Below are 14,348 nucleotides of genomic sequence, written 5' to 3' on the forward strand. Positions count from 1 at the left end.
TGTCAACCAATTATATGTACATTAATGGTACAGATTTGAGCTTGATTGGTTAATCTTTCGCGAAACGAGAACCGTTTTTGTAAAACACAATTTTTCAGACAGCTTATTTTTGAACTGTAATATTTTAGAAACCAGTGAACCGAGTTGAATGAAATTTTGAACGTTTATCAACAATATATTAATGCTACACAATTATTAAAACATAGGTACATTTTAACTGTTTAAAAAAAGTTTTTTATCGAAAAAAATGTTAATTTTTTACATCAATGTCATTAAATTTTAGTTTTGATATCCAAAGATTTTCTACTTCTGTTCTCAATATATTGCTAATTAGACATATTAGAACCTATTTGGATTGAAGGTACACATTTAGTAATTTCTGTGTGGTATTGTAAATTTGAGCTCTGTTTTTCTATATGGGTGAAAATGTCAATCCGTCATAACTTTATTCGTGGTAAAAAAATATATAATATTTTATTGTATCGCATCAAATATCAATATATTGTTGATAAACGTCTTATATTCTATTCGATTCGGTTCACTGGTTTTGGAGATATGACAGTTCAAAAATTGGTTGTCTAAATAATAGTGTTCTACGAGAACGGTTTTAGCTTCGCGAAAGATTAACCAATCGAGCCCAAATTTGTACCAATAATGCACATATAATAGGTTGACAAACAGACAAAATTTGAGAATTTTCGATGCACTCTATGAAAAGTTACAGCTTGATGAACTTTTTTGTGAGAGACAAAAAAGTTGCCTATTCCAAACATTTTGGCCTCCCCCTGTAGCTGTTAAGAGTTTCCGCAGATATTCAAATGGCATTCCAGGGTATCCATTCAAAGACAAAACTCTTGCAACTATTTTTTTTTTTATGAGATTTTATTCATCATTCACATCGCTCCAGAAATTTCTTCAGAGATTCTTCCAGAAGGATTCAGTGATGCCTTCTAAAGATCTACCAGGAATTCTTCTAGAAAATTCTTTAAGAATTCGTATATTCCTACAGAATTTCATAAAAATTCCTTTAAAGATTCCTCCAATATTCCAAACAGGGATATCTCTAGAAATTTAATTAGAGATCTTTAACAGATGTTTCAGTAGGTCCAGAGCTTGCAAAGATTTATACAGGAGGATTCAGGGATGCCTCTACTCTAGGAGTTTTATCATGATTTTTTTTAGAAGATCTGAGATTTTCTGACAAGAGTTTCTTCAAGAATTAACCCAGAAGTTCCTTCAGATGTTCTTTCAGAAAGATTCGCGGATGCCTCAAGGAAACTCATCGGTGATTCATCCAGAAGATCCTCCAGGGATTCCCATAGGAGGTCCTTCAGAGATTACAGAAGTAATCAGGCTTCTCAAGCCGTAATGCAAGCATAAAAACGTTGTTAATAAAGCAAGCATTATTCTGTATGTACAATTGAAGTTGCATTAAAGCGGGATAGGGCCCCAGTATAGTTGCATTCTAGCTAACTTCAATTTGGCTTTATTGGAGCCCTTGTCCACTTTAATTTTACTTCAACTGTACATACACTCCCGTTCAAAAGTCACCCCCTCAAAAACATGTCATTTTTTTAAGCCCATATCTCCGCCAATTTGCGTCCGATTTTAAAACCCTAGGTCTCATTCAAAAGATAATAAGTCAAAGAAACATGATTTAAAAAAAAAATTTTCAAAAAATTTTGTATGTAAACTTAACCCAAAGTTGCCAAATTTTCTAAAAAATGAATATAAACTTACAGCAGTGTCGCTGGAAGTTGGGTCGACCAAATTTCAAGTTGAGAGCGGTAATATGACCCATTTTCTATTAGCTTTCAACTGCTTTTTACAGAACTTAGCTAAAAAATCTAGAAAAAAAAGTTATTAAGTAAATTAATCCTTGATGTCATCGACCAAAAGTTTGGGGTCACCCCTCAAAATGCTGTATCGGTCAAAAGTTTGGGGTCACTATCGTAAAACATGGAAAAGTGATTTGTTGATATCTTTGTTATCTTTCATTCAATTTTAATTCTTCTTGGCTTATTTGAAACAAAATGAATGATTCTTACTGCATAGACATTGAACCACACATATTTGTTGAAATTTACATACTAAAACATAACGTAAAGTTGCCTCATTTTTTGAAGCGTGGTAAAATGTGCTAACTTTACATAACATTTTTATATACAAAAATCGTTAAATACGTTAAGTTGAAGACATCAAACGTAAATTTAGTTAATTATCTTTGAAATGAGCCAAACATAATCAAAATTGAACTATAGATGACGAAGATATCAACAAATCACTTTTCCATGTTTTACGAAAGTGACCCCAAACTTTTGGTCGATGACATCAAGGATTAATTTACTTAATAACTTTTTTTCTAGATTTTTTAGCTAAGTTCTGTAAAAAGCAGTTGAAAGCTAATAGAAAATGGATCATATTACCGCTCTCATCTTAAAATTTGGTCGACCCAACTTCCAGCGACACTGCCGTAAGTTTATATTCATTTTTTAGAAAATTTGGCAACTTTGGGTTAAGTTTACACACAAATTTTTTTGAAAAAGTTTCTTTTAAATCATGTTCAAAGTTTCTTTGACTTATTCTCTTTTGAATGAAACCTAGGGTTTTGAAATCGGACGCAAATTGGCGGAGATATGGGCCTAAAAAAATTACATGTCTTTGAGGGGGTGACCCCAAACTTTTGAACGGGAGTGTAAATAGATGTTTTTTCAGAGATTACTTCTGACATTCTTTGAGGGATTTCTCCAGAAGTTCCTTCAGAGATCTTTTCAGGAGTTTCTTCAGGGATCACTCCAGTATTTCCTTCAGATATTGAAGAATCCTTTTTGGAGGATCCAATAATACTTCCAGGAGAATTGAAGGATTCCCCATTCTTTAGAGTTTTCTACAGAAGTCCATTCAGGGATTAGTCCAGAAGTTCCTTCTAGGAATCTTCCAGGAATAGCTCTTCGATTTTTTTCTCCAAAACTTTTCCTGGAGGGTTCAGACATTTCTTAAGAATTTCCTTCAGGAAATCCTTCGGAGATTCCTCGTGCAATTTTTTCGGGGATTCCTCATGAAATTTCTTCAGGGATTTTTCCTGGAAATCCTACGAAGGTTTCCCCTGGAAATCTTTTAAGGGTTTGTCCTGTATGTAAATCCTTTGGGAATTCCTTCGGGCATTCATCCTGGAATTCCTTTGTGGATTCCTCCTAGAATTCATTCGGTGACTTCTCCTAGAATTGCTTCGGGGAAATCCTTCGCTATTTCGTCCAGGATGTCTTGCCCTATGTTGTGTTGGTTTAATTAGATTCTTGGCGGCGCCACGGAGTGGCAATGTTCCGCTCGGCATTGATATAATGATACACACTACAGATACGGTTTGCGCAGTCACCTTTTATAGACGACTGATAGTACGGATACAAAATATAAATATAAAAAATTAATAGGTAGCAGCCGTGCGCTGCTCTGCTGCGTGCATGGAGCCCGACGAAATATTAGGCTGTTGCGGTGACAATGAGCCGACTATAGAGTGGGCTGCTTCTGCTATGATGAATCTGACAACAGAGAAGCGACATTAAAATTTCGGAAATCTTCCAAAGATTCTTCCTGAAAAACTTTCACGGGTTCCTCTTGAAAATCCTTCGGAAATTTCTCCTGGTAAGCCCTCGTCCTGGAAATCCTTCAGACATTCCTTCTGGAACATCTTCGGAAATTCCTCCTGGAATTCGTTAGAAAATTCCTCATGCAATTGCTTCGCGGATTCCTCCTGGAATTTCTTCAAGGATACCTTCTAGAATTCCTTCGGGGATTCCTCCTGGGGTTTCTTCGAGAATTCCTCCTGGATATCCTTCGATCCTGGAAATATTTCGAGGATTACTCGTCGAATTCTTTTTGAAATTCTCTCTTACATTTTTTTGGGGATTTCTACTATAATTCTTTCGACGATTTCACCTGGAATACATTCGAGGGTTCTTCCTGGACTTCTTTCGGAGATTCCTCCTGGAGTTTTATTGAGGATCCCTTCTGGAATTCTTTCGGGATTCTTCCTGGATTTACTTCGGGGACGCCTCCTAGAAATTATTAGGGGATTCCTCCTGGAATTCCTCCTGGAATTCCGGTTTCAGGGATTTCTTCAGAAATTTTCTGCAGGCATTTCTCTTAAGAAAGATTCTTGAACCGTCAGGGATTCCTGCAGAAGTTTCTTCACAGAAGTTCCAGCAAGAATTGGTCAAGTTCTTTTAGAGATTCCCCTAAGAGTTTTTTTGCAGGGATGCCTCCTGCAGTTACTTCAAAGTTCCTTGTGGAATGCCTTTGGAAATTTCTCCTGGAATTATTCGGAGATTCCTGTTGGATATCCTTCGGGGATTGCTAAGTCTAAATAGTGTGACCTTACTATCTAATGTGATAGCTTCTGAAGCTTCTACGAAATGAAAACATAAACTGTATCAAAATCGATACTTTATTGCCCTTCAATGGCAATGGAGTAATGCGACATTAATGTGCACTACACTAAGGGTCGATTTCTTCACTTCGGCTTAACCGGTAAGCCAGGCTTACCCATATAGTTCATCCCATATAGTTCCTGGTTTGAGCCAGGGTGAGGAAATCGACCCTAAGGAAAGGATACTAGTACAGCTTTCGCTCGATAACTGAGCTTTAACGACAGTCCAGTTAAAAAAGCAGTACAGTTAAACAGCAGTACAGTTAAACAGCAGTCAGTTATCAAGTGGATGCTGTAATGTCACAAAAACTGTTCGCAGTAATGTACCCGAACAAGAATAATAAAAAGGATTATGAAACGTAATAATCTATGTCATCAATGGTCATAAAAAATTTCAAGCTTTGAATTCTGGAACGTACTGACAACTTCTTTGCTTCGCCAATGTTGACTTCATGGTCTGTTGTTGACTTCCACATCAATTGTTCCACATCAAATCTGTATGATGAAGCGTTATACACGGTTGAACTCTTATTTCTTTTGCTGGTAAAAAATTCCGCCTTGGGGTCTCCAGTTAGCCTAGTGGTTAAGGCTATGGATCGCCAATCCGGAGACGGCGGATTCGATTCCCGTTCCAGTCGGAACAATTTTCTCGACTCCCTGGACATAGTTCTAATCAAGCTTGGCATTCCTGAAAGTGCACATTGAGGACGGTAAGCTACTCCCCATCTCCGTTTGTTTGATGCTTGTGTAATTGTTCTGGTCAATCACGGAGTAGCAACTGCGAATTGGACTGTCTCGTACAATGCTCTTGCTCATGCTCAATTCTGCTGGAAATTCTGGAATTATATTGCTGAATACCTATTATGTCAAAGTAAAAAAAAGTGAAATAAGAAAATTAGAATAATAGGGTAAAAGCACTAAACTTCGCCACTGCTCTAATCTTCGCCCCTTCATACAAATGCCATTTTTTATGTATGAAGTGGCGAAGATTAGTGCAGAATTTTAGGGGGGCGAAGTCTAGTGTTTTTACCCTATAACAAAAACAGTGGAGCCAAGAGGCGACTAAACGATCGTCTTCTACCGTACGTATCAGTTTATCTTACACATAATCGCCCGGAAGAATGTATGGTTTCTCCATATCTCGAAATAGCATCTAAAACAGGCTATTGTCGCTCGACAGTGTTACGCCCGTACACGTGCCGGAAATGTCCATCTTTATGACCCATCCTCGTACTTAATAGGCTGTCAAAAGAATCCCTCGAAGCACATTTAACATAAAATTGAGCCCGTTTACCGTAATACCGCAATTCCGAAACCCATTTCATATTTATTTCTATTGTAACCGCGTGGCGAGCAGAATCCGTGCATCCGTGCCGGGTAAACTCCACCGGCTTAGCTCGGTCACGTTTTGCCGGTCGGTGGTCGGTGTCACACTTGGCTCCGTCCGGCCGAAGGGGTCGTTAATTATCTCCCTCATCATCGCATCCAATGGGCCAATCGCCTCGCGAATTGTGGTGACGACTAAATTGCATTTGTAACCCCGCGTAGTAGATATGGTAATATTCCACACCGCAATCAATACACACACGGAACTGCTCTCATCCCGGTGGCACAGCCAGAAGGAACCACTCGACGTTGGGCGACGAGTGTGTGGGGGTTCATCGATGGTCGTGACAATTGGCCGAGGGTGGGAAATATGGCGGCGGCAAGTAGGACACACCTCAGCTGGCGGCCACTTGGCGACGCGTGACCTAACCAATCAGCAGTAGTGTACCAACAAGTGCAGTTGGGTGCAGTCAATGCACCCGACGACGATGCCTTTGTATGCAAAATTGAACTTTTGCACCAGGGGAGGTCGGTCGGTAAAGGGCACCGGGGATGGGTCCAGGTATGACGAAGACGACGACGACGACACATAGCAAGTCATCAATTTTTGTGTTTACGATTGTGTCCGTTGGGGGCATGGCGTCAGTTCTTCTGGACTGGATCGATAACCACGGCTTTCTTGCTGAATGTGTCTTTGAGGGGTTGATGTAATTTCTATATTTGTATACGTTCATGCTTTAGCTTGTTAAATATAGGCACGTGTAAATATAAATTACATGAGTTGCAAGTTTTTTTATATCGACTTTCAATAATGTATAGACCTTTGGAATGAAGAAGAGAAAAACAGTTATCGGATAAAAGAGACACAAAACGAACAAATTAGTATGAAGGACGTTTTCAAAAAAGGAAGCTTCACGAGATTTTCATCAATATGTATGATTGAGCATGAGCATGAGCATAGATGACCGTACTATTCGTAGTTGCTACTCCGTGATTGACCAGAACAATCGAAGTTGCACAAGGAACCAACAGACGGAGCTTGGGAGTAGCTTACCGTCCTCAATGTGCATCTTCGAGAATTCCAAACTTTATTAGGTCAATAACGGCGCCGGCCACGTCCTTACGGTCATCGAGGAAGGAAAGGAATGTTATTATGACGTGCGTTGCTTACTAAAGACCGAGATCACCTCTGCGTCTCCACGTCTGTCATGGGAAGGACTTTTTGTTAGTGGGGAGGGGAAAGGGCGCATGATATGAGTTCACTTTGGTAAGTGGAGTGATTCATGCAACCCTATTAATATCAAACCACTTATTTTCATTTGGACTAAAACAAAACACATGCCTACATCGAAGATGACGAACCATTCAGATAGTTTTCGAAGTGCGAAAATTAACGATAGAGAAAATAAAGTGATTTGAACCAACGTGGCTTTGGAAATTGGGCCGACACTTGACGTGACGAACATTTCAATGTCTGTTGACTAAAATCGCAAAAAATGTTGTTTGTTGCATTTATCGTATCATAAATCGCCCCGTACGAAGATGAGCAGTCAAATAGACGACGACGACGACGACGACGACGTGCACGCGGACGATCCGAATGAAAACGCGGCCTGTACACTTTGCCACCAAAAACTCACTAAATCACCCCGTACGAAGATGAGCAGTCAAATAGACGACGACGACGACCGAATGAAAACGCGGCCTGTACACTTTGCCTCCAAAAACTCACTAAATCGCCCCGTACGAGGATGAGCAGTCAAATAGACGACGACGACGACGACGACCGAATGAAAACGCGGCCTGTACACCTTGCCTCCAAAAACTCACTAAATCGCCCCGTACGAGGATGAGCAGTCAAATAGACGACGACGACGACGACGACCGAATGAAAACGCGGCCTGTACACCTTGCCTCCAAAAACTCACTAAATCACCCCGTACGAAGATGAGCAGTCAAATAGACGACGACGACGACGACCGAATGAAAACGCGGCCTGTACACTTTGCCACCAAAAACTCACTCTCACAATATGTATGATTGAAGAAAAACTTTTTGTTGCATCTGCCTATGATTGTTGAATATTTCTAGGTTTGGATTATCAAACTTATATCGTTTTTTTTCTCAAGTGATGTAAAATCAAAATCTTAAAAAAATCTAAACTTTTGAACTTTTCTTATAAATTAATTTCTGTAAATCTAACTTAAATTTTTGTTTTTCTTTCTTTTTATTTTAGAGGAAGAATGTTACCACTGTATGGCGAGTTTGGTGGCACCCAAAGATAAAGTGTTTATCACGCAGACAAAATTACTTTACGAAGTCACCTGGAAGACTGTGATGCAAATTGCCAAAAAACATGCGGTAAGTACCTCGGAAATATTTATTTTTCACGACTTTGTATTAGAAAAGGGAATAGGCTCTGTGGATCTCATCATCCGGTTATTATCCTAAACGGTACGGTTTCACCCTTTGTCGTAAATCACAGTGTCAAGCCGATTAGCACGAATGAGAGCGTTCGTAATGATCTCGCGATTCCAATATGTACTACTATTTTGCTACTATAATGCTACTATTTTGGGGATGCTTCACACGCAACTCCTTCTGCCTCTCAGTTACGATCATCTCATCGATGATCTTACATCGCAGTTTAGCTTGTAGCAGATGCAGGGCACTATAACTGTGGTCAGCTTCACATACAGTACGGTACATTGCTTGACTATTCTGGTTTTCTATGAAAATATGCCCCCAGCTGCTGGATCTGGGAGATACAGTGTGTGGATATCAGAGACGCCTCTTCCTCCTACTGCGCATTGCTATGTCTCTCTCAATGGAAGATTGACCCTAAGGCAAACCCTGACGGAACTTCTGTAAGAATCTCTAAACTTCTGGAGGACTTCCTGAAATAATTCCTTTAGGAATTTCTGAGGGACCTTTTGCAGGAATCGCTGAAGAAATTCTTGAAGGATTGTTTAAACAAATTCCTAGAGGAATTCCTGATGGAAATCCTGGGGGAATGCTGGAAGAATATTCTTAAAATAAATTCTCTGATGGAACTTCTGAAGGAATCTTTCTATATATACTTCGTAAGTAATACACTCCTGGAAAAATATCTGAAGGAAATCATGGGAGAATCTCTAAAAAAAGCTCTGATAATATTTCGAAAGAATCCATAGCAGGGATCCCAAATAAACTCCTGGAGGAGTACATGATTATAATTTTAGAGGAACAAAGAGAGGAATTTCAAAAGGAAACCTTAAGAAATTCCAGGATGGAACTTTTATAAGAATCACTGAAAGAACTCCTGCAAAGATTCCTGAAGTAAATGAAAGTAAATGAATCCCTGAAGAAATTCCTGAAGTAGTCGCTGAAGGGACTCCTGAAGAAAAAGGATAAATCCAAGATGAAACTCCAGGAAGAACTTCTGAACAGCAAGAAAAATCTTGTGATATCACATCATTTTCGCTTCACATCAGTCGCGTCGTAAAAGTGATGTACAGATTACATTCTTTCCACGCAGCAAATTAGCCGCCGCAGCTTGAAAGTGGATCTAGCAATCGCTATAGAGCCGAATCGATCGATGATATATTTATAGGTAAAATATTGGCATGGGTTCGTACATTGATCTGTTAATTGTGAAGCATATCCTTTACCTCTCGGCCATTTCACCGAGTTAGAAAGTGTGTGATAAAATATGATACTGCTTCTAGGTATCTGCTGAAACGGGTTTATTGACGCTTTCCGTTGCCAACCAGGGTGTAAATGGTAAGTGTGATAATTGTTGGAAAACGATGTAATCGGCAGAAATTACATCCAAAAATGGATACATCGCCAGAAGTTACGCGCCTGGATATTACAAAATTATTTGCTGTGTGTATGAAACTGTTCTAGAGATATGCCATATTGTAATCCTAAAGAAATCTCTAAAGGAACACCCAGATGAATCCCTAAAGATATTCATTAAGGAACTCCTAGAGTATTTACAGCTGACTTCTGGATGATTCTCTGAAAAACTGTAGAAAGCTGATTAATCTTGAAGGAATCTCAAAGGGCTCTCTCAAAGAATTTCCCAGGATGAAGAACTCAAGATAGTATCTTCAAAGGAATACATGTAGCAACTTGTGGAGAAACCTAGAGGAATCCCTGAAGATACTCGTGGAGGCATCCCTGAATGAAATCTTGGAAGAATCTCTAACTCCAGGACGAAATCCCTAAAAAACTTCTGGAGAGATCCCCGAGCAAAGTCTGACACCAAATTGAAAACAAATTTTCATGTTGTGATATTGCAAATTATGATAACTCAGGTTGTTGTCGTTTTGGTCGTTTTAACGGTTAAAACATCAAAAATGAGAGCAGAAAAATGTTCCCATAACAGCAAGTTGAAAACAATTCCTGCTATCTGTGATAGCAAATTGATAACTGTTTTTGCTGTCAGTACGAAAAAATGGAAAAATCGATAAATATAGGGGGTTTTCGATTGATATGAAATCCTGAATGCCATAAGATAATTACACTAATGATATACTCTTAGAGTTATTATACAAGGTTGCCTAGAAATTTCAAAATAACTTTAAAACTTTTTTTTATAATAGTTTGAAGTGACAGAAAAACGAAATCTAAATTTGAAATCAAATTCAGTCAAGACAGACTGATATCAAAATGTGATATCAATTTGCTGCTGAATACAAATTTAGTTTTCGATTTGCTATCATTTTGTTGTTAGACTCTGCTCGGGTCCCTGATCTCCTAAAATAATCCCTTATGAACATTTTGAGGCTTTTCTGAAGGAATTCCAGAACAAATCTCATTTTGAATTTCTTGAGTAGTTTCTGGTAGAAAAGAAGAAACTTCTAGAAAAATCCCTGAAGGAACTCCTGGTGGGAATTCCGATAGACCTCCTGGAGTAATCCCTAAATTAACTCCAACAAAAATCTCTGAATGCAGAGATCTGTCGAATAATTGATGGAGAGACTCCTGTTTATAACCCTATCTCCGAAAGGAAACTCTGAATGAGCTACTGGAGAAATCCCTGAATGAAATCCTAGAAGATACCTGAATATACTGTCCGATCACGGACACTGGACGGAGGTTGGCCGGCTCTTCCCACTGAAGAGGGCCGCAGGAACAACTGCTGCAGACGATAGCTTGACGACTTCGAATAACTCTCAAGTGGTTAGCCTTGTAAAATGCTGATTGTTCGGCTGTCCAAGTAAGAAGGCTTAAGGGTTGATTTTCTTCGATGTTTATTCGTTGACTGTTACACAAAAACTGATTGTTCTTCGAACAAATGCAATCCCTTATATATCCCACCCCAGCATTCCCAAAACACATCATCCACCAATCAGCGCGAGTCTCGCTCGCATTGGTCGATGCCCAGCAGTGTACATTAGGGCAGTTCAAACTTTAAACATGTCAAAAATTCAAAGCTCCCATATGTTCATTACAATCTTTGGTGCAAAACTAGAGTCCTGTCAAATTTTCAGCCATTTCGGTGGTGATTTAATGGTGGCCCAAAAGCAAAATAGGTTTATATGGGAATTACTATGGAGAATTTTCGAAAAAGGTTCTCCTCGTTGTAGAGCTTCATCATATGGATGAAGTCATAGGGTCAAAGCCGAATTGAATTCTTCAGACCTCAATGATGAATGTTGCCGAGGACCGCAACTCGTTTCGACTCACGAGACAGAAGTTATTAATCGATATTCATCCATGCATGCATGAACAGAAGACCACAGCTCGATCGACATGCTTAACACGCAATCATAGTATGCGTGTTACCTTCTTGCACACCTTGAAGGGAATCGTGTATGAAGATGCGCATGCGAGTGAGAATTTGTTTAATAACTTTTTACCCGATTGTTGAAATGAGTTCTGGTCTTCGGCAACATTCATCATTAAAATCTGAAGAATTCAATTCGGCTTTGACCCTTTTACTTCATCCATGTGGTAATGCTCTACAACGAGGAGAACCTTTTTCGAAAATTCTCCATAGTAATTCCCATATAAACCTATTTTGCTTTTGGGCCACCATTAAATCACCACCGAAATGGCTGAAAATTTGACAGGACTCTAGTTTTGCACCAAGGATTGTAATGAACATATGGGAGCTTTGAATTTTTGACATGTTTGAAGTCTGAACTGGCCTAGTGTACATGTTAGGACATGTTGTTGGCGTCTCTCCTCCACTTAAGATGCAGGAATTTTCTCGAATCGTGTGCCATTGGTGGCGGCGTCGAATCTGAATCTGAATCATTTTCAGATGCAGGGACTTCGCTTCGGGAGCGAACATACTACTCCCCGGCAAAGAACAAAGTTCTTTCGGTTGCGCTTGTCGTCCAACCATGAAAGAGCCCAGTGATACGCGCATGGATGGATTCGTCGGACTCAGACCTACACTCAGCGAAGTAAACTACCGAAATTCATCAAAATACCTTATGAAATTTAGCCAAAACTGTAAAATATGGATGCCATAAGAATACCTTATGAAAATCAAACATGCTTATTATGTCCTAATTACATAAGATAAACTTATGAAAAGAGCAGAAAAATCGTAAAATGATGCAGACTGGAATCGATCCATGAACATCGAGATCACTGAGCTCGTGCCCAACCCACGCGGCTATCGACGCTTAAGAATATCGTGGTGCTAAATGTGTATAAAAGCCAAACTGTGAGTCGATTCTGCGTCATAAACCGATCTTACGAAATTGAATCTAGCCGTTATGAATTGTTTAAAGACCATTTCATAACTTAGACCTTATGATAATCTTGGGTTTATTTGCCTGAGTGTACGCTAGACCATCTTGTCCATATTCTTGATGTCGCAGTTCAGTTGGTAATGTTTCTGCATCAGATGCAGTGCGCTGTATCCGTGGTTAGCTTCACATATAGTGCGGTGCATCTCTTGCGGGTTCTAGCTTTCATTAATATATGTTAATATATGTTCGTAGCTGCTGGATCTGTAAGACGCATGTTACCCGGATATCGGAGACGTGTCTGTCTCCTTCTTCGATTTTCACAAAATCCGGTCAATTTGTGTGCTTTGCGGACGATATGGACATTATCGCTAGAACATTTGGAACGGTGGCAGAACTGTACACTAGGCCGTGTCGATTTTTGCAAAATTGCGAATACACAATCCCGAATAGTCACAAATGGTTGCAAATGGATCCAAATGAAACCCTGCAAAATTTGAAAATTCTAAAAAATCGGTAAGCTAGTCCGCAATCGACTTGAAGTTTTATATGGGAATTTTAATTTTTCAGTATGGGGAAATCCAACTTTTCAAACTTTTGAAGAAAAAGGCACATTAAAGCAACTCTAAAAATCCGCTCCCCCCCTGAAGATTTAGTGCATATATTAGGGAACATTTTGTTAGAAGACAACTTTTTAGTTGCACTTAAGATAAGGGCGTTATTAAATTTCGAAACAATGGACATTTTATTCGCATGATTTCTAACTTCTTCAATTGGCATCACTGCACGTTTTGCATGTTGAAGAGGGTGGTAACAGCCATCTGCGGCGTTACCACCCGTCGCTGGATGGAGACGCAAGTACCTGATAAAAATGAGATAGTTAGGATTGTAAAGATTCTTGCGATATTGCTTTATAAAAACTTGGTATCTTCGGCAAAGTTGTTGGCATGGTCAAGAGCTGTCCAGTGATGAACTAAATCATTGGCAAATCCATCGCTGGGCGGCGCTAGTGTGCATACAAACTACATGCAATAGTATTAACGTATATGCGTGTATCTCAATAACGTGATAATTTAACTGTGTGGTGTCTTCGACAAAGTTGTTGGCTGGGCCACGGGCTATCCAGTGACGAACCAAGTAAGTAGGAATTCAACCGATAGGCGGCGCTAGTGTGCATACAAACTGGATGCAAACTTACAAACGTATATGTGTGTATCTCAATAACGTGATAATTTAAGTAGGTGGTGTCTTCGACAAATTTGTTGGGTGGACCACGGGCTATCCAGTGACGAACGCAATACAGTCTAGACTCCTACTACACGGTAAGTTCGGGGGTGCAGTAGGAATCCGTGTTGTAGGAATCCCAGAGCTTATGGGGTTTCGCCTAATTGAGGGTGTGAGCGAATATATCAGCAGTATTACAAGATAGCACCATACTTTCTTTGGCAAAGTTGTAGTACTAGAATAGATCTACCACACAATGCGAACTAACATCCAATTAGTTGGCAATTTGGCCGATAGAGGCGCTATGTAGAAGTGGTTGCTTATGTTCACTCGCCAGTAGAAGTACTTATAAGTTATCGCTTGCGATATCTCAAGATCTACTTGATTTGGAACAATGCTGTCTTTGGCAAAGTTGTTCAGTAGGTCAAGAACAATCTGGTGGTTAACCAATTAGTTTGTGATTTCGCCGCTAGGTGGTGCTAGTTGTCAAGTAAAGTTTCAAACTTCTCTAGCCCGTGATCCATATCAGATAGAAAAGTGCCGTCTTCGTCAGAGTTTTTCAGGAAGTAAAAACCTATCTGGTGATTCACTATTTAGTTGGTGATTTCGCCGCTAGGTGCCACTAGTTGTTAAGTAAAATTTCAAACTTATTTAGCTCGCGATCCAGAGCAAATAGAACA

The 14,348-nt window shown here is 39.5% G+C and overlaps 1 protein-coding gene across 3 annotated transcripts in view; it reads left to right on the forward strand.

Moving 5' to 3' along the window:
- The window catches only part of LOC109398534 (GTPase-activating protein skywalker), a 175,743-nt gene that overhangs the window by 126,108 nt on the left and 35,287 nt on the right, over nucleotides 1–14,348 (forward strand). For all 3 annotated transcript variants that reach the window (XM_029859134.2, XM_029859135.2, XM_062850570.1), the window contains exon 5: nucleotides 7,989–8,113. In XM_029859134.2, the coding sequence (XP_029714994.1) occupies nucleotides 7,989–8,113 (125 nt within the window). The remainder of the gene's footprint in view (nucleotides 1–7,988; nucleotides 8,114–14,348) is intronic.

This window comes from Aedes albopictus, chromosome 2 (genome assembly GCF_035046485.1).
Source record: "Aedes albopictus strain Foshan chromosome 2, AalbF5, whole genome shotgun sequence".
In the NCBI taxonomy this organism is placed as follows: Eukaryota; Metazoa; Arthropoda; class Insecta; order Diptera; family Culicidae; genus Aedes; species Aedes albopictus.